This window comes from Haliaeetus albicilla, chromosome 14 (assembly GCF_947461875.1).
Source record: "Haliaeetus albicilla chromosome 14, bHalAlb1.1, whole genome shotgun sequence".
NCBI classification, from domain to species: domain Eukaryota; kingdom Metazoa; phylum Chordata; class Aves; order Accipitriformes; family Accipitridae; genus Haliaeetus; species Haliaeetus albicilla.
Genome location: NC_091496.1, coordinates 1,128,499 through 1,149,551, shown reverse-complemented (window position 1 = coordinate 1,149,551; position 21,053 = coordinate 1,128,499). Strand labels below are relative to the sequence as shown.

Genomic DNA, 21,053 nt, shown 5'->3' with positions numbered 1-21,053 from the left:
ACGCTTGATGGCACACGCGCTGCCCCCGCTCCCCCCGTGGCAGGGCTGCCCGCAAACATGGGTGACCCCAGTGGGTGTCCCCCTCCCTGTACCGGCCCCCCCCGCAGCCCCCCTCGGGGGCTGGCAGCACCCGGCGTGCCGTGCCGCAGCCTGGATGGCCGTGGCGGCTCGCCCGAGCGTGCACCGCGCATTGCCGGTGACCCACTTCCCAGCTCCCCTCCGGCGGGGCCATCGAGCGGCTGCGCCCACCACGGCGCCTCTGTCCCCCCCCCGGCCCTGCCCCGTGTCACCCACCCCCGGGGGCTGCCGGAGGGTTTGGGCGGCTGCCAGGGGGCACGGGGAGGGGGCAGCAAGTGTGCGCAGTGAGTGTGCACAGTGAGCAAGGGGATGCGGTGAGCGTGTGCAGTGTGTGCAGTGAGGGTGTGCATGCAGTGTATGCCTGCAGTGTGTGCAGTGAGTGTGCGCAGTGCGTGCAAGCAGTGCGTGCCTGCAATGAGCGGGTGCATGCAGCGGATGCAGTGTGTGCACACAGTGCCTGGCTGCAGCGTGTGCACTGCGTGCGTGCACTGAGTGTGTGCAGCGCAGGCCCGCAGCGAGTGCGCGCGGTGTGCAGTGAATGCATGCAGTGTGTGCCTGCAGTGAGGGCGTGCATGCAGTGCCCGCAGCGAGCGTGCGCAGTGTGTGCAGAAAGGGTGCACGCGCTGTAGGTGGGCAGCGGGCAGCACATCATGCAGTGCGTGTGGGATGTGCAAGGGGTGCGTGTGCAGGGAGTGTGGGCTGTGCGCAGCGTGGGCGCGTGGCGGGTGAGCAGTGTGTGGGATGGGTGTGAGCAGTGCGTGTGTGAGCAGCGTGTGAGCAGCATGTGAATGTGTCAGCAGTGTGTGAGCAGCACGCAAGTGTGAGCAGCGTGAGCAGCACGTGTCCAGGCAGTGTGTGTGTCAGCACCGTGTCTGTACGGTGTGTGCGCGGCATGTCTGTGTGCAGTGTGCGTCCGTGCAGTGTGTGCGAGCAGGATGAGCAGCGCGTGCAGTGTGTGACCGTGCAGCGTGAGCAGCAGGGACTCTGTGTCTGTGCGGTGTGTGCAATGTCTCTAGGCGGTGCGAGCAGCGTGTGCAAGGTGTGTGTGCAGCGTGAGCAGCGCGTGCAGGTAGCGCAGGCAGCGTGAGCAGCATGTGCAAGGTCCGTGAGCAGTGTGAGCAGTGTGTGTGAGGTGCGCGTGCAGCGTGAGCAGCGCATGCAGGTAGCACAGGCAGTGTGAGCAGCGTGTGCAAGGTGTGTGAGCAGCGTGTGCAGCGTGTGCATGCAGCGTGAGCGGTGCATCCATGCCACGTGCAGTGGGAGCGATGTCCGTGTGCCAGTGCAAGCCCAGCCAAGCCGAACGCAGCCGAACGCAGCCGAACCCAGCCGAGCGGAGCCGAACCCAGCCGAACCCAGCCGAACCCAGCCGAGCCGCGGCGGGTCCTGCTGCCGGCGGCCACCGCGGCGGGGCCGGGAGCGGAGGAGGAGGAGGAGGAGGAGGAGGAGGAGGGAGGAGGAGGATGGGGGCTGTTTGGAGAGGAGGGGGGTGTGGAGAGGAGGAGGAGGGGGGCAGCCCGCGCCCGCCCCGCCCGCCGCTGCTCTGCCGGTGCTGCCGGTGGCGGAGCGGAGCGGAACGGAGCGGGGCCGGGGCCGGGGCCGGGGCCGGGGCCGGGGCTGGAGCCGCCGCGGAGGCCGGTGGGTGCGGGCGGGGGGGGGGCCGGGGGTGCTGAGCGGGTCTGTCCCACACAGTCCTGAGCGGGTGCGCGGGGGACGGGGTGCTGGGTGCTGGGATGGAGGGTGCTGGGTGCCCGGGGTGCCCGGGGTGCAGGGTGCTGGGGTGCAGGGTGCTGAGGTGAAGGGTGCTGGGGTGCAGGGTGCTGAGGTGAAGGGTGCTGGGTGCCCGGGGTGCAGGGTGCTGGGGTGAAGGGTGCTGGGGTAAAGGGTGCTGAGGTGAAGGGTGCTGGGTGCCCGGGGTGCAGGGTGCTGGGGTGCAGGGTGCTGGGGTGAAGGGTGCTGGGGTGCCCGGGGTGCAGGGTGCTGGGGTGAAGGGTGCCCGGGGTGCAGGGTGCTGGGGTGCAGGGTGCTGGGTTGCAGGGTGCTCAGGGTGCTGGGGTGCCCAAGCTGCACGGTGCAGGGGTGCTCGTGGTGGAGGGTTGTTGGGGTAGGGGGGACGCAGGGACACAGGGGTGCTGAGGGTGCTCTGGGGTGCTGGGGCAGCGGGACCGTGCGGGACCTGAGCATGCACGGTGTGCGAGTGGGTGTAGCAGAGCTGGGGGTGAGCATGTGCGAGTGAGTGTGCATCCCGTACTGAACAGCCAGGGCTTCGGGCTGAGCCGAGCGACACACACACACACACACACACACAGCCCCCCCCCACGCAGGCTGGCTCACGCGCACGTGCTCACACGCACACCCACACCCGCACACCTGCGCTGCACTGGGCGGCCGGGGGAGAAGGTGGCAGGAGCATGTTGGGGGGTGTGCACGGTCACGGGTGTGCATGGGGGTGTGCACGGGGGTGTGCACGGCGGGGGTGTGCATGGGGGTGTGCATAGGTGTGCGCAAGGGGGTGCGCGCAGCCTGGGCTCTGCATGCATGTGCGCGGGCAGGCGTGTGACGCCGCGTGCACGGGAGATGCTGCGATTCCGCTGTCACACGCCTGTGCACACCTTGGGGGGGGAGAGGGGGGCCATGCCCGTGCGAGGCGCTGTGTGTCACCCTTGGGTGCTGTGCCAGGGTGCGTACGAGCGTGACCCGGCGTGCAACACCCAGGGGACCAGCGCCAATGAGGGTGGCGGGGGGTCGTGGGTGCTGGGTTGGGGGGGGTGGTCCCTGGCGCAGGCACCCAGCAGCCCCCCCGCCGGCGGTGCCGGGGCACGTTGGCAGCGGTGGGTGCCGGGTGTGACAGGTCCCCGCGTGCCCTGTGAGCCCCCGTCACATCGCATCCGTCCCTGCCGCGCCGCCACCGCCCTGACGTGCCCCGATGTGACACCGCGGAGACAGGCCTTGTCACAAAGATTAGGGACCTGGCACCGGGGGGGGGCACCCCACTCCCTCGGGTGTCCTCGGGTTAGGGGACCCCCCCACTCTCGGCAACCTGAGGGAGGGGGCCTGCCGCATGTGCCCCCCCATCCCCGTGTGCCACCGTGTGCCCCGGGGGTGGTGGGAGCGTGGCAGGACGAGGGTGGCGGGACGAGCCGCGACACCCCCCCGGGGCCCACGCTGCCTGCCCTGCCCTCAGCCCCGGGGGGGTGGCGGGTGCCGGAGCCACCCAGGCAGAGCAGCGTCAGGCCTGGGGGGGGGGGGGGGGGGAGCCCTGGGTTGCCACAGGGACCCGGCGCACCCTGTCTGTCTGTCCTGCCTGATCCGGTCCGGGCGGAGGCTGCTGGCGCAGGCAGGGCATGGTGCAGGCAGGCTGCCTGTCCCCGGGGATCCTCCTGTCCCCCCCAGGGATGCTTCTGTCCCCGGGGATGCTCCTCCTGTCCCCCCCCTAGGGATGCTCCTGTCCCCCCCCAGGGATGCTCCTGTCCTCAGGGATGCTCCTGTCCCCCGGGATGCTCCTGTCCCCCCCCAGGGATGCTCCTGTCCTCAGGGATGCTCCTATCCCCATCCTGTTCTCCCGATGTCCCCAGTCGTGCCCCCCCCCCCCCCAGCAGAGCCACCCCAGCTGCCATCAGCCCCGACATGTCACCGTCCTGCTGGGGACACCGGGGCTGGGACGGTGCCGTGGGGGGGCTGGATCGATGCCATGGGGCTGGCTGAGCCCCGTGGGGCCGCCTGTGCTTAGGGTGCCGTGGGGCCAGGGGGGGCTGGCTGGGTGCCGTGGGGTGGGCCATGTGCCGTGGGGCCGACCGCGTGCCACGTGCCGGGTTATGGCGCCGGTCGGTGCCGATGTAACCGTCCCCTCTGCCCCTCTCCGCAGCGCTGCTCCCGCCGTGCCGCCGTCCCCGATGTCTCCGACGTCCCCCACGGGGCTGGGGGCGGCCCCCCCCCGCCTGCTGCTGCTGGCTCTGCTGCTGTGCCTGGTCCCCCCCGCCGCTGCCCCGCCACCCCCCTCGACCCCCACCGGCCTCCCGGGACCCCCGGGGACGGCGCCGGGACCCCCCGCGCCCCGCAGCGAAGCCCCCGTCCTCTCCCTCAACCTCGGCCTCAACTTCAAGATCAAGGTGCGAAGCCAGGGCAGCCCCCGCCTCGCCGCCCCCACCGCCCCCCCGGGACCCCCCCACCCGCTGCCCCCCGGCACCCCTGTGCCCCCCACCCTGCCACTGCCGTCGGGTTCAGGCTGGCCTGACACTGGGGGCGAGCCGGGCTCCGGGACCCCCCCGGAGGAAGTGGGGGGCTGGGGGGGCCCCCCCGGCCATGCCGGTATCGCCCCCCTGGCATCCCCGGCCGGGGAGAGGGACAAGGAGCTGGAGCTGGACATCGCCATCGACCTGACGGCGGGGCTGGACCCTGAAGCGGGGCCGGGGGGGGCAGTGCCCCCCACCAGCCTCCTGCGGGCCCCCCCCGGCCCCCGCCGCCCCATCCCGCTCATCCCTGGCATCAAGGCCGGCATTTCGGAGCTGGCCAGCAAACTCAGCGCCGCCGGTGAGTGCCCCACGGCCGAGGCGGGCTGGGGTCCCTGGACACGGCCCCCCCATACTGAAGGACCCCCCCACCGTGTGTGTGTGTGTGTGTCCCCAGGGTTCCTGGTGCCCACGGTGCCCCCCAGGGTCAGCCATGAGGCGCCGGGGGGCAACGGGTCCCAGGAGCAGGATCAGGCCGGCAGCGGCGCTGAGCCAGGTGAGGGGGGCCAGGTCCGGCGGGGGGGGGGTGGGATCCTGACACCCCCACAATGGCTGGTGTGACCCGGGGTGGGGAGCTGGGGGCACGTGGGGGGTGCACGGGGAGCCTGTGGGTACGGGTGATACGGGGGAGGGGGAAAGGTGTGCAGGGGGGTGCACGGCGTATGTGGGGTGCACGCGGGGGGGTGTGGGGCGCACGCCACCCCCCACCCTGACCCCTCTCCTCGCCCGCAGCCCACCCCCCCGGCCGCCAGCCCTCCCGGGGTGCTGCACCCCCCCCCGCCGCCGCCTCCGCCTGCACCCCGGGCTCCGCCTGCAGCTCGGGGGGGCCGGATCCCCGGGACGCCCCCACCGCTCCCCTCTCCTGGCCCCCCCACTTTGTGGCCCTGCAGACCAGCTGGTCGGCGGCCACCGCCGCCTGGGGCCCAGCCTGGGACGCTCACATCTACGGGGTCGGATGCCTTTTCGCTGTACTGGGACTGCTGGGGCTACTGGTGCTACTGGCGGGTCCTCGCGGTCGCCCGCCCGCCGCCCGGCTGCTGGGGGGGCTGTTGGCGGTGGCGGGAGCTGCCCGCGCCTTCCCCCTCTTCTTCGACGCCTACGAGCGGCGTGGCCGCCTGCCCCCCCCGGCCGCTCGCCTCCTCTTCGAGCTGCCCTTCCCCTGCCTGGGCTGGGGGCTGGCGCTGGCCCTCTGCCTGCCGCGGCCCCCCCGGCGCTGCCGGACCCCCGCCGTGGCGGCGCTGGGGGTGCTGCACGCCGGGGGGGTGCTGGGGGCCGTGCTGGCAGTGGCGGCGCTGGGCCGGCTGCCGGGGCTGCTGCTGCTGCCGCGGGGGCTCTTCGCCGGGCTGGCGGCCGCCCTGACCCTCTGGGTGCTGCCCTGCTGCGGGGGGGGGTCCCGGGGGGGACCCCGGGGCAAGGGGGGCGCGGGGGGGGGTCCCGGCGGGGCGGCAGCGGCGGCGGTGGGGGTGGCGGCGGCAGGGGCCGTGCTGAGCGCGGGGCTGCAGGTTTTCGGGGCGTTGCAGCTGCTGGGCTGGGGGGGGCCGGCCCCCCCGGGCCCCTGGGCCTGGTGGGGGCTGCAGCTGGGCTGTCGCCTGGCCGAGGCCGCCATGGGGCTGCCCCTCGCTGTGCTGGCGCTGGTGGCGGCCCCCCCTCCCCGGCACGCCTGCCCCCTCGACCCCCCGAACGGCTGTGCCCCCCGGCCGCGGGGGGAGGCCGAGGCGCTGCCGCTCTGCGGGGGCCCCCCCGAGCCCCCCGAGGCCGACGCGGACCCCACCGCTGGTTACCGGCCCCCCTCGCCCATCGACCTGCGCCGCAGCATCGATGAGGCGCTGGGAGCGCGGCCCGGCATCTTCCACCACGGCGCCGGCACGGCGGCGGGGATCAGCGTCATTGGCACGGCGAGAACCGGCACCGACAGTGCGGCGGGGAGCGGCGGCACCGGCCCGCATGGGATCGGCACAACCGGCTTGCCGGGAATCGGCACAACCAGCGTGGCAGGGCTCGGCGCAACCACGACACCTGGGCCCGGCACCGCCGGCACGGCGGGGATTAGCACAACCGCGACGTCAAGCCTCGGCACAACCGGCACGGGAGCGCTCGGGGCCACCAGCATCACAGGGCTCGGCACAACCGGCATGCTGGGGCTCAGCGCTGCTGGCACGGCAGGGATTAGCACAACCAGCGCATCAGGGCTCGGCACAACCGCTGCACCAAGTCTTGGCACAACCAGCACATCTGGGCTTGGCACAACCAGCACGCTGGAGCTCAGCACAACCAGCACGCCGGAGCTCAGCACCACCAGCACACCAAGTCTTGGCACAGCTAGCACACCCGGGCTTGGCAAAACCGCTATGCCAGCCCTCGGCACAACTGGCGCAGCAGGGTTTGGCACAACCACCGCACTGGGTCTCGGCACGACCGCTACACCGAATCTCGGCACAACCGGCACGTCGGAGCCCAACGCAACCGGCACACAGGGTCTCGGCACAACCGCTACACCAGATCTCAGTACAACCGGCACACCGGAGCCCGGCACACCGGACCCTGGCACACCGGACCCCGGCACCGCGGGCCCCCCCCCGCCGCCGGCACCATCGACCCTGCAGCGTGCCGCCTCATGCGGGGGGGGGTCCGCCGCATCCCCGGGGGTGCGAGGGCGGCAGGGCGGCGGTGGCAGCCCCTCGCCCCAGGGACTGTCCCGGGGGGGGCTGGCGGCGGTGCCGGACCCCAGCCCCCCGCCACAGGGTACCCCCCAGGCAGCCCCCGCACTGCGGCCCTCCTGGAGCTGGGCAGGGGGCAGCCCCCATCCCCTGCCGGCCCCCCGATCCCAAGGGGGACAGGCCGTGGGGGGGGTCCTCGCTGCCGGGGGGGTCCCCGAGCCCCCTGGTGACCCTGGCACCGACCGCCGCAGCCAGTGCAGCGACACCATAGACTTGTAGGGCGCGGGGTGTCCCCTACCCTCCCCGCCCCCCCCCCCCATGGCTGCCGTGGGACCCCAGTGGGGTCAGCACTGTCCCGGGGGGGGCAATGGAGAGAGCCCGGCCCGGCCCCCCACGGCACGCTGCTTCCGGGACCCCTGGCACCCACCTGGCCAGGGGACCCCCCGTCCAAACAGTGATGCCCAGGAGACCCCCAGGACCCCCAGACGCCTGCCATACTCTAGAGAGCCCACTCCCCCATCCTCAGAGACCCCTGGCCACCCCTCACATCCCTGAGACCCCCAAATACGGGTGGCAACCTGGGGACCCCTCCAGCCGCTCCCAGGTCCTTGAGACCCTAAGTCCTGGTGACAACCTGGGGACCCCCCAGGTCCCTGAGCGCCCCCCCTAGTCTCCCCTCTGCCGTGCCTTGAAGCCCCCCAGCTCCATGCCAGGCCCCAGAGGCACCCCACAGCTCCCCTGGCCTCCCACCATGGCCCATGGACCCCCCCCAGCCCCCCACCACATCACTGACCCCCCCCACATGCCACACTCCGGAGACCCCCGAGTCCCCCATTGTGCCCCAGGGACCTCCCCTCTGCTGAGGCCCCCGCACCCCCAGTGCTGGGGGGCATTTAGGGCTAGCCCCCCCCCCCGTGTACCCAATAAAGTGCCACATGCGAAGGATGTGAGTGTGACCCCGTGGGACCCCCGCGACCCCCGCCACACCCTGCCCAGGCCCCACTGTGCCCCACACAGTGGGATGGGACCCCTGAGCCCCCCCTCCCCCGAACCCACAGCCCTTGGGACAGGAGCCCCGACCCCCCCCTGTCCCCATGTCCCCTGGGATGGACCACTGTACCGCACTGCTGCCCCACAGCCCCTGGAATCAGCCCCCCCGAACCCCCCTGAACCCCCCTAGCCCCTGGGACAAGACCCCCAGCCCCCTCTGCCAAAACCAAGGGCCCTTCGCTGGGACCCCCAAAACGCCCTGATCCCCCCAGCCCTTTGGGACGGGACCCCCAAGCCCCCCTGATCCCCACAGCCCCTGGGAGGGGACCCCCAAGCCCCTCCTCCCCCTCCATGGGACCCCCAAATTCCCCCGGCCCCTCCCTGACCCCGCAGTTGTCCGCCGCGCCGCCAGGGGCCGCTCTCGTCCTACCCCGCCCCATGAGGTCCGTGCGCCGCTCTTGCTCGCCCCCTTCCCGGCAGCCCCCGCGCGGCGTGTGCCCAAGATGGCGGCGGCCGGCGGCGGCGGCGGCTCCGGCCCGGTCTCAGGTCGCACCGTCTTGGTGCGGGGACTGCCCGCCGCCGCCACCGCCGCCGAACTCGAGAGCCTCTTCGGCCGCCTCGGACCCCTCCGCCGCTGCTTTGTTGTCACCGAGAAGGGTCGGGGGAGGCCGGACGCGGCGTGGGGGAGCCGAGGGCTGAGGCCTGGCGGGGGGACGGGGGGGGCTGAGGCCTGGGGAGGCCTGGGACTGGGGTCTGGGGAGGCTGAGGGGGTTTGTCATTGGGGTCTGGGGGGGCTGAGGCCTCGGGGGGGCCTGGGACCGGGGTCTGGGGGGCGGCTGAGGGGGCCTTGGGGAGGTAGGGAGGAGGCCTGGAGTCGTGCGGAGAGGATCTGGGGGTCGTGGGGATACTGGGAGCCGTGGGTTGGGAGTATTTGGGATTGGGGTGCGGAGGGGGGGTGGCTGGGAATTGGGAAGGGGGTGCAGGGGTGTGTGTGCTGGGAGAAGACCTGTTTGGGAGCAGGAATTTGTGGGGGGTGTCAGGAGTTGGGGGGGTGTTGGGGTGCAGGATGGGGGTGGGTCAGGAGTATCAGTTATCCAGGCTGAGAGATGGTGGGACAGAGGTGGGTTTGGGGGGCGCAGGGAGTGAGGGCTGGGGGAAGGTGCGGAGGCTCAGGGGGGACTCGTGAGCACTGGGAGGGACTGGGGGCGGGACACAGGTAGATTGGGGGGTGTCAGGAGGAGGCCCAGGGGCAGTTGGGAACCAGGCTGAGTGTGGTCCCGTGGGACGGAGACAGTCTGATGGTGAGAGCTGGGGAGGGGGCGCATGGGGGAGGGCTGCAGGGCCTCACTGCTCCCCTCCACTACCCCCAGGCACCAAGACCTGCCGCGGCTTCGGCTATGTCACCTTCTCCCTGCCTGAGGATGCCCAGCGAGCTCTGCAGGAGGCCACCACCCTCGGTGGCCGCCAGCTCAGTGTGACACTAGCCCGGCAGAGGCCCAGGGAGGGGAGGAAGAAGCCGCAGCGGGAGAAGGAGAAGGAGGAGGAGGCGGCAGTGGGTGAGCTGGGAGTCCTGTTCCCTGCCTGTGCTCTCAGGGACCGGCAGTTGCCCTGGGTCTGTCCCCAGGCCGTGCTCTCCCCAAATACCCGCTCTCTCCACTGCAGGTGCCCCCAAGGCCGCCACCGCAGCCCCCCCGAGACCGAAGAAGCCTAGAGCCGCTTCCAGGAAGGCCCGGCTGATCGTCCGCAACCTCAGCTTCAAGGTACGGGGGGTCTGGCTCCACACCCTGCCCCCAGCCAGCGCTGGCGTGACCCTGAGCAGTGCAGGGAGGGGACCCCCACATCGCTGCCTGCCCCAGGGAAGCATGCCAGCAGGCACTGCCGGCTCCCGGGGCCCCCCCACCCCCTTCCCTCACCCAGCTGGTCCTTCCCCAGTGCTCCGAGGACGACCTGAGATCTCTCTTCTCGCCCTTCGGCACTGTGCTGGAGGTGAATATCCCCAGGAAGCCAGGTGAGCCCCGTGCCAGGGACCGTTTTCGGGGTGGTGGCATTTCTGTGCCGGCAACCTGGCCCTGCCGATGGAGCGGGGGGCAGCTGCCAGCAGGTGTGGAGCAGCATTCCTGGCTCTTGCAGATGGGAAGATGCGGGGATTCGCCTTTGTGCAGTTGAGGAACATGCTGGAAGCGGCCAAGGCGCTCCGGGGGATGAACATGAAAGAGATCAAAGGTTCAACCGTGCTTCTCCCCACTTCCCCTGCTGCAGGGGGAGCTTTGTGGGGTGTCCCCCCTGCCCCTTCCCCTTGCTCCCTTCCCCTTGCTCCCTTCCCCTTGCTCCCTTCCCCTTGCTCCCTTCCCCTTGCTCCCTTCCCCTTGCTCCCTTCCCCTTGCTCCCTTCCCCCCGCCCCCTGCCCCCTTCCCCTGCCTTCTGCCCCCTTCCCCTGCGGAGCGTCAGGAGACTCTCTGGGCAGCTTTGGTTTGCAAGGGAGAGAAGGGGGGGACACTGATGGCGTGTCCCCATGTCCATTTGCCTCCTCAGGGCGGCCCGTGGCAGTGGACTGGGCCGTGGCCAAGGACAAATACCGGGCGACGCAGGGCAGCCAGCCCGACGGTGAGGGTCCTAACCCCCCTCCCGGCACAGCTCTGGGCCCAGCTGGGTGCTCCCCTACTGGCAGTGTCGGAGGCAGTTGCACCCCGCTTCTGGCTTGAGGGGGGAGAGAGGGTCACTGGGGGGGACTGTCCCCTCGTCCCTGTCTCTTTGTCCCGCCTTGCAGAAATCGAGGAGGAGAAACCTGGGGAGGCTGAAGAGCAGAGTCCGGGTGATGCTGAGGAGGAGGAGGAAGAGAAGAAGGAGGAAAAAGAAGAGGAAGAGGAGGAAAACAAAAAAGCAGTTGGAAAGATGAAAAAGAGCAAGTCCTCCTCATCTCAGGCACGAGGCCGGTGAGTGAGAGAAGGGGTTGTGCCAGCTAAGGAGGGATGAGGCTGATCTGGGGGGGTCTTGGCCTTGCTCTGGGACGCAGACCCCCACCCCCGTGGGACTCTGGGACAGAGCCCTGGGCTTGTCCCCCTGTGGGACCCCCAGACAGAGCCCTGTCCTGTCCCCCTACCCCTGCTCGGGGCTGCTGTGGGACCAGGCCAGCTCTGCCCTGATTCCTGCAGGTCTGGGAAGGGGACGGCAGTCGCAGACAGCAGCGAGGAGGAGGAAGATGGGGAAGAATATGATGACAAAGGAGGCAGCGAGGATGATAGCGAGCTGGAGGAGGGCTCGGAGGAGGAAGAGGAGGAGGAAGGTCTGGTCTATTCTGCTCTGTGGGGGAGGCTGGTAGGGTGGGCTGCTGCAGGCAGGGTGACTGGGTTAGTGACTGGGGGGGGCTTCCTTGGGGTCTGGGGGGGCTACCCTGGGGTCTGGAAGCTGTTGCGGTGTGGCCAGCAGGCACCGACTGCTGGCTCCTTTGTGGTTGCAGGGGGGGACGCACCTAAGAAGCAACAGGGGAAGGGGCGGCAGCCCCCCTCAGATGTGGGCGAGGGCAGGACCGTCTTCATCCGGTGAGCGCTGGATCTCTTGGAGGGCAGAGCGGGGGGGCCCCCTCTCTGCCACGCTGGTGGATCTGGGCCTGGGGGGATGCCGGGGAGGGGGGCTGCCCTCAACGGTCCCCCCCTACCCCAATCGCAGGAACCTCTCCTTCGATACGGAGGAGGAGGCGCTGGGGGAGATGCTGCAGCAATTTGGGGACCTCAAGTATGTCCGCGTCGTCCTGCACCCCGACACAGAGCACTCCAAAGGTAACCTGGGTGGGGGGTCCCATGGAGGGGGGGGGGACGGACACCCCCTCCTGTCCCTGTCCCCTCACCAAGCCCCCCTCTGTCCCCAGGCTGTGCCTTTGCTCAGTTCCTGACACAAGAAGCCGCCCAGAAATGCCTCCAGGCTGCCCAGGAGGAGAGTGAGGTGAGCGGAGTGATGAGGAACCTCTCCGGGGGAGACCAGGGACAACCCCCCTGGGGGCATGGGGAGGCCAGGGCCCCCCCCCAGGGGCAACGAAGGATCTCCCAGGGGCTTGGGGGCAGCACCAGCCCTCCTGCCTTGGGTTTGGGGGATGCCTGTGGGGTCATCCCCCTCTCTCCAGGGTCATTTCACTTCCTGGGACCCCCAGCCCAGGCGGTGTGGGATCCTGACTGTGCCCCCCACCCCCAGCTCTGTCCCTCACCCCCAGCTCTGTCCTCTCGCAGGGCGGGGGTCTGCGGCTGGATGGGCGGCTGCTCCGCATCGACCCAGCCGTGAGCCGCGAGGAGGCCCACAAACTCCGTGGGCAGAAGGCAAAGAAGCCAACGGGCACCCGAAACCTTTACCTGGCCCGTGAAGGCTGTGAGTACTGGCTCCGGGGGGGTCCCGGCCACCCCTAACACCCCCTTTTCGCTCTCCCAACATCCCCCATCTCACCCCACTGGCAGTGATCCGGGCCGGGACGAAGGCTGCGGAGGGCGTGAGCGACGCTGACATGGCCAAGCGGGCGCGGGTGAGTGAGCAGACTCCAGACCCTGGGGGCTGTGGCAGCTTAGGGACGGCACGTCTGGCCCCCCTGGGAGGGGTGGAGGGCACGACTCCCCCCTCATGGCACCATTTCTCCCAGTTTGAGGAACTCAAGTACCAGAAGCTGCGGGACCAGAACATTTTTGTGTCCCGTACCCGGCTCTGCATCCACAACCTGCCCAAGGCCGTGGACAGTGCCCGGCTCCGGCGTCTGCTGCTACAGGTGGCTGGCGGGGGCAAGGCCATGCGCATCAAGGAGGTGGGTGTCATCCCCCCACCCCGCTCCATGTCCCCCTGTGACCCCCAGTGTCCCCCTGTGCTCTGTGTCCCCTCTGGGGAGGGTTTGGGGGTGGCTGGGGGTGCAGAGGAGGTGGGTGTCCCCCTCTGTGTCCCCTCTGGGGTGGGTTTGGGGGTGCAGAGAAGGTGGCTGTCCCCCTTGTGTTCCTTCTGGGGTGGGTGTGGGGGTGCAGAGCAGGTGAGTGTCCCGCCCCATGTCCTCTCTGGGGGCCAGTTGGGTGTGCAGAGGAGGTGGCTGTCCCCCCCAGTGTCCCCTCTGCTGTGGGTTTGGGGGTGCAGAGGAGGTGGATGTCCTACAGTGAGGTGGACCTGTGGGTCCTGGCAGTGGCGGGGGGTCCCAGCACAGGTTGGTGAGCTGGTGCTGTGCCCCCCACCCCTTCAAAAAAGTGCCGGGTGATGCGGGAGCTGCGAGGGAAGGGGCAGTCCCTGGGCTACGCCTTCGTGGAGTTTGGGGAGCACGAACAGGCGCTGGCCGCCCTGCGGAGCATCAACAACAATCCTCGTCTCTTCGGGGCTCAGAAGGTGGGTGCAGCAGCTCGAGGGGAGGGTCGGGGTGGTATCTTGAGGGGCTGGACCCCCCTGGGGTGGTGCAGAGGGTTTACCATGTCCCCCTCTTTCCACATCTTTCCTGTCACCCACAACCCCATTGCGTGGGATCCTGTAGGGTCCCCCCAAAACCCTACACTTTACGGGCTGGCCCTCTTGGGGTCTTTCCTATGGCCCCACCCTTAGCCCCCCCAATCCCCCCCCCCCAGCACCAGGGTCTCCCCAGCACCTCCCTCTCTGCCCATGGGGTTGCCCACCACCTCATTTGGGTTGCCCGCCACCCATCACCCTATAGCCCTGTGGGCTCTCACCCCACGGGGTCTCCCCATCACCCCACTTGCCTCCCCTGGGGCCACAGGCAGGGAGATTCTTGGGGGTGCTCCTGGTGTTATTGGGGGGCTGGAGCCCCCCCAGGCCTGCCACCCACCCCTGGCTCTGCCTGCAGAGGCCCATCGTGGAGTTCTCACTGGAGGATCGGCGGAAGCTGAAGCTGAAGGAACAGCGAGCCCAGCGCAGCCTGGTAGGAGTGTGGTGTGTGTGTGTGTCCCCACCCTTGGTCCTCTCTCCCCGGCGCTGATGCGGTATTTGGCACAGCTCAAGCTGAAACCGAAGCCAGTGGAGAAGGAGCCGGCTGCTGCTGGGGCAGCTGAGCCAGCGGGACCCCCTAAGAAGCATCAGGGAAGGAAAAAACCCCTTTCCAAGGGGTCTGAGGGCTCCCACGGCTCTGGGGGACCACCAGCGGGGGGGCAGGAGGCTGCCCCGGCTCCCCCGGGACACCCGGCTCCCACCATGCCCTGGTCCGGTTTCCGCACGGAGGCGCAGGTGGAGCGTGTGGAGCTGCCGGATGGCACTACGAGGAAGAAGGTGCTAGCGCTGCCCTCGCACCGCGGGCCCAAGATCAGGTATGGGGCAGGGAGGGGGGAGAATGATGGACGCTCCCTTCTCCCTCCACCCTCAGCGTCCCCCCAGGGTCCTTCCCCCTCGGTGTGGGTGTCTCTGGCTTTTCCCTTCCTTCCCCTGGGGCCCAGGGCTGGGCCACATCGTCCCCTCTGGGTGCCAGGGGGGGCAGCACGTATGGGTGCATGCAGGCGCCCATGGGCGTACCTGGCACCCATGGGTGCCCCCTCTGCTCTCCCCCACCCAGGAAGCGCGACAAGGGGAAGGTGAAGCCCCTCCCCAAGCAGCCCAAGGCCAAAGTCCAGCGACGGAAGGAGAAGCGCAAGGTGGCCCCCACCCAGGTAGGGACACGGAGGGTCACATGCTCCCCCCACCCCCGGGCTGGTTTTGGGGTCAGATCCCTCTAATTAGGGGGGGCTGTGGGCTCTCTCTTTCCTCCCATGTCCTTGCACCCTGTGGGCGCCCCTGTTCCTCTCACGCACCCCCCCAGCGGTGCTCCCGGGCTCTGGTTGTGCCCAGCTTGGTGCTGGGACATGGGGGGGTCCGGGGACCCCCATATTCCCCTCTCGCCTCTGCCTGCAGGCACGGCGGCGGGAGGGCGGGGGGGCCGAGGCCCGGTTCAGTGAGCTGGTGGAGCGGTACAAGAGGAAGATCCTGGGCAGCGACCCCCCCGCACCCAAGAGGAGCAAGTGGTTCGAGAGCTGAGGCCCCCCCCCTCCACCACCCACCCATGGGTGCTGAGCTGATTGGGGGGAGTCATGGGCCTCAAATCCCATTGTGGGGGGGATCAGGGTGCTGCTCTGTGGGGAGACCCCAGGGTCTCTGTTTCAGCCCCGGGACCCTGCAGGGGGGAAAGGACCAAGTCCTGCGTCTCCCCTTGTCCCCCACCCTGGGCTCTGGGGCTACCCCCTCTCTCTTCCTCCTCCTCTCCCAGGGGTGCCGTGTGGTTTGGGACCCTCTGGGGCAGGGTTGGAGGGAGGGGCAGGCACCCCCCCCTTACCCCCAGCACCCCCCACCTTGTCGGTGACAGGGTGTTGTAAAAATATAGGAATATATTTTAATAAAAAGCTTTTTGGAGGAAGAATCCTCTCGCCATCACCCACCCTGGGGTGCTAGCAGTCCCCTACCCCTTAGCTCAGGGTGCTGTGGAGCTGCAGCCCCATGGCCTTGGGGGGTGGGAAAGGGGTTGGGGGGCAGAAGGGAGGATGGAGGGTCTGGGGGTGCCCCCAGGGAGGGTGCTGTGGTCTGGGGGGGGGGGGGGGGGGGGTGGAAGGAGTGTTTGGGGTGCCTCTGGGGTGAGGCAAGGGGGGTGCCCCATTGCTTAAGGCTGTGGGAGTGGGGGGCACAGATAATGAAGAGGGGTTTTTGGGGGGTTGAGAAGGTGCCTGTGGCCTTGGGGGGGGGCCGTCCCTAGCTGTGGGGGAGTCAGTGAGGACAAAGTTGGGCCAGTGGGTCAGCCCCATGGTGGGTGCCCGTGCTGCTCGGCACACGGTTCGGCAGAGGGGGGCCGGCGGGGTCCCGGCTGAGTCAGCGGCCGCTGCGGCCGTGCCGGGGCTCGGGGCCAGGCCAGTTTCACCTGGCCGGCGGCACAGCGGCCTCCGGCAGCCCCCGCCGCGTGAGCGACGTGCGCCAGGGCCACGGGGACCCGGCACTGCCCCACGGCCCCCCCAAACCCCACAGCTGGGGAGCCCTCCGAGCTGGGGTGTCCACACTGGGGGGCTGCAGGGGGGTCTCTGGGATGGGACACTGGCTCGGCCCCCGCAGCAGGAACTTTCCAGCCCCTGGCTGAGGTCGGGGGGAAAAAATCCTCCTGTGGTTCTGCTGGGGAGGGTGGGGGGGGCACGGACTGGGGGGGTGGCACTGGGGACAGGGACAAGGAGACAGGGATAAGGGCTGGGGACAAGGGATAAAGAGCTAGAGATGGAGGACGGGGATCATGACCACGGGGAAGTGACTGGGGACAAGAGAAGGGGACAAGGGACAGTGGAGCACAGACATGCACAGTGACACACGTGTACACACGTGTGTGCACGGCCCCCTGTGCCTGGGTGGCAGTGAATCAGCTCTGGGCTCTGTCCCCAACTTGTCCCCATCCCTGCCCCAGCTTTTCCAGGGCTGGGTACTGGGTGCCACCTGTCCCACCACTGGGACCCCTGCCCCACGGCTGCTCCGCCAGCCCTGGGGACCCCACAGGGCTCCTGCTGTGTGTCCCTGTGTCCCCTCAGGTCCCCCCCCCCAGCAGCTGGAGGTGTTGGGGTCACACCAGGCCGGGGGGGGGGAGCTGAGCCGCGAAGCCACCGACCAGCTCGTAAACCACCGCGGAGCCGCCGGGGCCTGAGTCAGCCGGTGCCGTGTCCTCGCACGCTCCCGTGTCCCTGGGGTCCCTAGTCCCCCATCACTGGGCTCAGGAGGAGCACGGACCCCGGTCCAGCCTGGGGCATCGCTGTGGTTTGGGGGAGGGGACACCCCCTCCCCTGCACCCTGCTGCTGTGCCATAGCCGGAGCTGCGGCGGTCACCGGCAAAGCCACCGGGTCTTGGGGGGTCGTGGCAGCCAAGCTCACCCCATGGGTTATATTTTGGGTTTGATTTATCCCTCCTTGTCCCGACACATCCGTGGGGACACGTTTCGATATCCCCCCCCCCCCCCCCCGACCGAGACCCAGTTCGCTGGGGACCCCAGCAATGGTGACACCGGCACCCAGCCTGCCGGCTCGCACCCAGCCCGGTGCTGAGTGGGGATGTTAGAGACACAGGACAGGGCTGCTGGAAAACTTGCTTTATTTTAAATTAACATGGGAGAAATAAATACAAATACTAAATAATAACAATAATAATAACATTAAATAATATTAATAATAATAATAATAATAATAATAGAAAAAGAGGCAATCACAAGACTGGAGTTCTCTCTGGTGCCGGTTGTGCCGGGCTGGCCATGCCGGTGCATGGGGACAGCCGTGGCCCCGGGGTGGGGGTCAGCCCGGTATCCCGTCCCCGTGTCCCCCCCCTGCCCTGGGGCTGGGGTCCCCAGGGCATGCCTAGCAGGCAGGGAGGCCATCGAGGCGGGCGGCGATGCCGTCCAGGCAAACGCGAAGCCGCGCCAGGGCCAGCCCGGCGGCAGTGTGGGGTGCTTCGACCAGCAAGTCGGATAAACCGGGGGGTCCCGGGGGCCCCGGGGGGGTGCGGAGCGGGGGACAGCCCAGGTGGGTGGCCAGGGCGGCCAGGAGGCTGCGGAGGTTCTCCATGTCGTTGGCAATCTGGGCAAGCGGTAGGTTGCCGGCCGCCAGGCCGCCCAGCAGGCGCTGGAAGAGCTGGAGACGGTGGTCCATGGCCCCCAGCCCCTCGGGAGCCCCCTCCCCCGGGATGGCCTCCAGCCCGCTGATCTTCAGGCTCAGGGGGAAGAGCTGAGGGGGGGGGGGTGAAGGCATGGCACCCACTGCCCGCTCCTCGGGCAGGGGTCCTGCCCCACCTGCTGTGGGAGACCTTCCTTGGGGACCCCCCCTCCCCAGCTGGGGTGTAGAGACCCCCTCACACTCAGCCCCGGGCATCCCTTGGGGCACAGGGTCCCCCACCCAGTCATGGGGATCCCTCCCTGGGACCCCCTCTCATCTGGGGCACAGACACCCCCCCAGCATCCCTCCTCGGGGACCCCCCATCTGGGGCACAGAGCCCCCCACCCCCAGCCATGGGCATCCCTTGGGGCACAGGGTCCCCCACCCCAGCCATAGGTGTCCCTCTCTGGGGACTCCCTCCCCCAGTCTGGAGCACAGAGCCCCCCCACCCTCTGCTGGGTGTCATCGTGTCCCCCCTCACAGCGACCACCCTGGGGCGCAGGGCCCCCCACCTCACAGCCCAGCCCCCTCCCTTGGGTGACATGGGGCATGCAGTGAACCCTATGGGGTGGCCCTGGGAGGGGGGGGGAACACCCCCCAACCCCCCCCGTCCGTCCCGTTCCCCCCCCCCGGGCCTCACCTGCAGCTGCTGGATGCGGGTGCTGAGGGTGCGGGTGAGGTTCCTGGTGTCCGCCCGGACCTTCTCCAGCCGGACGGGACGGCCACTGGCCAGCGGCACCCACAGCCAGAGGAGACTCCAGAGGGACACACTGGGCCACCGCATCCTGCTGGGCTCTGCGCCGGGTGGCACGGGGGTGTCAGGTGCCTCGGGGGGGGGTCCCCTGCACCCCAAAAATGCCACACACACCTCTCCCCGAGAGGGGACACAGAAGATGCTCTGACCCCTTGCTGGGGACACATCCCCGTCCCTCATCCCAGGGGACATGGGGAGCATCCTCCCGTGGTGGGGTGCCACAGGGAGGGGGACACACTAAGATGGGTGTCCCCAAGCTTTGTGTGTGTGTGTGTCCCACCCCCAGTGCTCCCCAGGGGATGGGAACAGAGTGGTGCGGTGACATGCCCAGGGACACGGGGGAGAAGCGGTGTCAGGGTGGCACGTGGACGGCCACGTCCCTGCTGTGTGCCAGCCCTGGGACAACCGGAGCCGGGTCCTCGTCACCGTGCCACCGTGCCCCCGCCAGCACGTGCCGATGTGGCTGTGCCCCATCACCTTCCCGGAGCTGCCCTTTCGCAAGCGCCGCCCCGGCCACCCACGGCCCAGTGTCCCCAGCCGTGGCCGTGACCATGCAGGGCTGCCACCGGAGCCTTGGTGACAACGTGGCCGGGGGACACTGCTTTGGCGGGGATGGGGGGGGAAGTCTCAGAGGGCCAGGGGTGGGTGCTGGCTCCCCAGCACCGTGTTCATTCCCTGGGGATCCCCATCCTCTGTGGGCAGGATGAGGCCAAGAAAGGAGCATGGGTAGTGGAGGGACCCCGGGGTGGCATGTGTCCCCGTCACCCCCTGCCTGGGGATGGGGACAGAGCCCGGGGGGGAGGGAGGGGGGAGACACGGGGACAGGGGGGAGCAGAACAGCTCCCACCCCAGTACTCACCGGAGACTCGTACCCACTCACCGAGCCTGGAACGAGAGAGTCGGGAACAGGGGTGACACGGGGACCTCTGCCAGGACCCCCACGGTGCCACCACCCCACTGGCCTGGGTGGGGGGGGCCGTCAGGGCTGGGGGGGCAGGCGGCCCCTTGGGGAGTGCAGGATGCTCAGGCATCCCCCCAGCATCCCCCCAGTGCTGGGGGACGCAGCTGGTGGCACTACTGTGGCCTGGCCAGTGCTGGTTTTACCCAGGGTGGGGGGCTGGCATGTGTCCCTGGAGATGGGGTGCGGGGGACACACACACAAACAGGGACATCCCGTCCCCAAGGTGCTGAGCCCAGCGGAGGTGGCTGGTGCCAGACCAGGCCGGCGGCTATGCCAGGATTGTGCCGGGGCTGTGCCAGGCATCGGGCAGGTGAGGCTGGTTCAACCTGCTGCCCACCTGCCCAGGGGTAAGGGGGGGCCCAGACCTCTCGGGGGGGGGGCTGTGGTCCCCAGCCAGGCCTGGGGATAGTGTCCCTGCATGTCCCCTGGTGTCATGGGGGGGGACTGGGGTCCCCCGGCTCGGCAACCCACGGCACTCGGGGGGGTCCCTTGGGGTGGTGCAGCCTGGGGACCTGGGGTGGGGGTGTCCCAGAGTGGGGGTGTCCTGGGGCAGGGGTGTCCCACGGTGGGGTGACCCTCAGGAAGGGGTGTCCTCGGGTCGGGGTGTCCCGGGGGAATGGGTGTCCCATGGTGGGGGTGTCCTGGGGAAAGGGGTGTCCCAGGAGAATGGGGGTCCCTGGGGCAGGGGTGTCCCATGGTGGGGGTGTCCGGGGGGGGGGGGAGTCGGGGATGTCCCACTTACCTGGGCCGCCCCGTGGGTCCCGTCCCGTCGCGGCGGTGGCTCCATGCCCCGCGCCCCCCCCCTATATAGCGGAGCGGGGCCGTTGCACAACGCCGCTCCCCGCCCCCGCCCGCCGCTCCCCGCCCGCCCCCGGCCCGACGGCTGGCTGTCCGTCCGTCCGTCCGCCCGTCTGTCCGTCCGCCCGTCCGCCTGTCCGGCCCGACCCCCACCCTCCTGCAGCCCCCCCAGGGCTGCGCCGAGCAGGGGGATGCGCCGAGCGGGGGGGTGGGGGGGTCCCGAGGACACACGGAGCACGGGGGGGTCCCAGGAACACACGGAGCTTTGGGCGGGGGGGGGGGTCCCCGGGGATGCACCGAGCGAGGGAGGGGCGAATCCCAGGGTACAGGGGCCAGGAGGGTCCCCGGGGACGCGGAGCGGGGGGGGGTCCCGGGGCTGCACCGAGCACGGGGTGGGTGGGGTGGGCCGGGACACGGGGGGGGTGCCGAGGGGACGAGCTGCACGGAGGGGGAGCAGAGCCCGGGACCGGAGAACTCGGGGACCCCCGGGCACCCCCACAGCGTGACCCCCAGCACACCCCCCGGCCTGCCCCACAGCCGAGCAGCCCCCCCCCCCCCCCCCCCCGCATACGTGCCCAGGTGGAGCGGCAGCCCCCGCCCGTGTGCGGGGTGACACATCCGCACACCCCAGCGCCGTGCACACAAGCACACGCACCCGCCGGGCCGGCTGCTCCCCGGGGAGCGGGGGGTGCCCCCCCCACACACCCCGTGTCCCTCCTGAACTGCCCCTTTTTCATCCCAATCTGCCCCAGATTGCCCAAGCTGGGGGGGGACATTCAATGGGGCGAGAGAGGCCGGGGACCTCCTGCCCCAGGCTGGGGCACCCGCAGCACCCAGACCAAGCACCCCACGGGCTGGGTGCGGGTGGGTGTGCAGGGCTTTGTGGGGTGCACACCCCCCCCCCCCCTCCTTGCGGGGGTGCTTGGGCACAGGCTGCAGGTATGGGCACGCACACCCGTGTGCACACGCAGGCAGGGTGTCGGGGCAGGCGTGCG

General features: G+C 70.0%; 3 protein-coding genes across 4 annotated transcripts; 2 read left to right on the top strand and 1 right to left on the bottom strand.

Annotated features, from left to right (window-relative positions):
- The first annotated feature begins 57 nt into the window (after positions 1–57).
- Positions 58–15,296, top strand: RBM28 (RNA binding motif protein 28). The gene is made up of 22 exons (XM_069802324.1): positions 58–362; positions 1,000–1,147; positions 1,336–1,693; positions 8,483–8,608; positions 9,322–9,507; positions 9,614–9,711; positions 9,884–9,959; positions 10,082–10,174; positions 10,484–10,555; positions 10,719–10,884; positions 11,104–11,234; positions 11,409–11,490; positions 11,618–11,727; positions 11,817–11,890; positions 12,172–12,307; positions 12,394–12,458; positions 12,573–12,731; positions 13,157–13,291; positions 13,761–13,835; positions 13,910–14,217; positions 14,460–14,553; positions 14,795–15,296. The coding sequence occupies exons 1-22, from the start codon at positions 58–60 to the stop codon at positions 14,915–14,917; spliced, it is 3,120 nt and encodes a 1,039-aa protein (XP_069658425.1). The 3' UTR covers positions 14,918–15,296.
- PRRT4 (proline rich transmembrane protein 4) lies at positions 1,625–7,903 on the top strand. Its single transcript, XM_069801446.1, has 4 exons — positions 1,625–1,713; positions 3,941–4,605; positions 4,702–4,800; positions 5,037–7,903. The coding sequence occupies exons 2-4, from the start codon at positions 3,969–3,971 to the stop codon at positions 7,238–7,240; spliced, it is 2,940 nt and encodes a 979-aa protein (XP_069657547.1). The 5' UTR covers positions 1,625–1,713; positions 3,941–3,968; the 3' UTR covers positions 7,241–7,903.
- Positions 15,297–16,983: 1,687 nt separating the features above from the next.
- Positions 16,984–20,047, bottom strand: LEP (leptin). Of its 2 annotated transcripts, XM_069801470.1 has the most exons (4): positions 20,003–20,047; positions 19,159–19,184; positions 18,186–18,340; positions 16,984–17,617 (listed from the first exon to the last, which is right to left on the bottom strand). In XM_069801470.1, exons 3-4 carry the CDS (start codon positions 18,327–18,329, stop codon positions 17,252–17,254), a joined length of 510 nt encoding a protein of 169 aa, XP_069657571.1. In that variant the 5' UTR covers positions 18,330–18,340; positions 19,159–19,184; positions 20,003–20,047; the 3' UTR covers positions 16,984–17,251. The 2 variants fall into 2 exon arrangements, with proteins under 2 accessions (XP_069657571.1, XP_069657570.1); XM_069801469.1 differs by lacking the exon at positions 20,003–20,047 and having other exon boundaries at positions 19,159–19,847.
- Positions 20,048–21,053: the final 1,006 nt, after the last annotated feature.

What these genes read in the sequence shown, in the direction of transcription:
- RBM28 (XM_069802324.1), top strand. Translation starts at nt 58, where the DNA reads ATGGGTGACCCCAGTGGGTGTCCCCCTCCCTGTACCGGCCCCCCCCGC. An exon ending in CTTTGTTGTCACCGAGAAGG is followed by an intron (nt 8,609 to 9,321) that starts GTCGGGGGAGGC and finishes CACTACCCCCAG; the next exon opens with GCACCAAGACCTGCCGCGGC. An exon ending in TCATCTCAGGCACGAGGCCG is followed by an intron (nt 10,885 to 11,103) that starts GTGAGTGAGAGA and finishes TGATTCCTGCAG; the next exon opens with GTCTGGGAAGGGGACGGCAG.
- PRRT4 (XM_069801446.1), top strand. Translation starts at nt 3,969, where the DNA reads ATGTCTCCGACGTCCCCCACGGGGCTGGGGGCGGCCCCCCCCCGCCTG. An exon ending in CAGCAAACTCAGCGCCGCCG is followed by an intron (nt 4,606 to 4,701) that starts GTGAGTGCCCCA and finishes GTGTGTCCCCAG; the next exon opens with GGTTCCTGGTGCCCACGGTG. An exon ending in CGGCAGCGGCGCTGAGCCAG is followed by an intron (nt 4,801 to 5,036) that starts GTGAGGGGGGCC and finishes CCTCGCCCGCAG; the next exon opens with CCCACCCCCCCGGCCGCCAG.
- LEP (XM_069801469.1), bottom strand. Translation starts at nt 19,330, where the DNA reads ATGCCTGAGCATCCTGCACTCCCCAAGGGGCCGCCTGCCCCCCCAGCC. An exon ending in TGAGTGGGTACGAGTCTCCG is followed by an intron (nt 18,341 to 19,158) that starts GTGAGTACTGGG and finishes CACCCGGCGCAG; the next exon opens with AGCCCAGCAGGATGCGGTGG. An exon ending in CCCGCATCCAGCAGCTGCAG is followed by an intron (nt 17,618 to 18,185) that starts GTGAGGCCCGGG and finishes CCCCCCCCTCAG; the next exon opens with CTCTTCCCCCTGAGCCTGAA.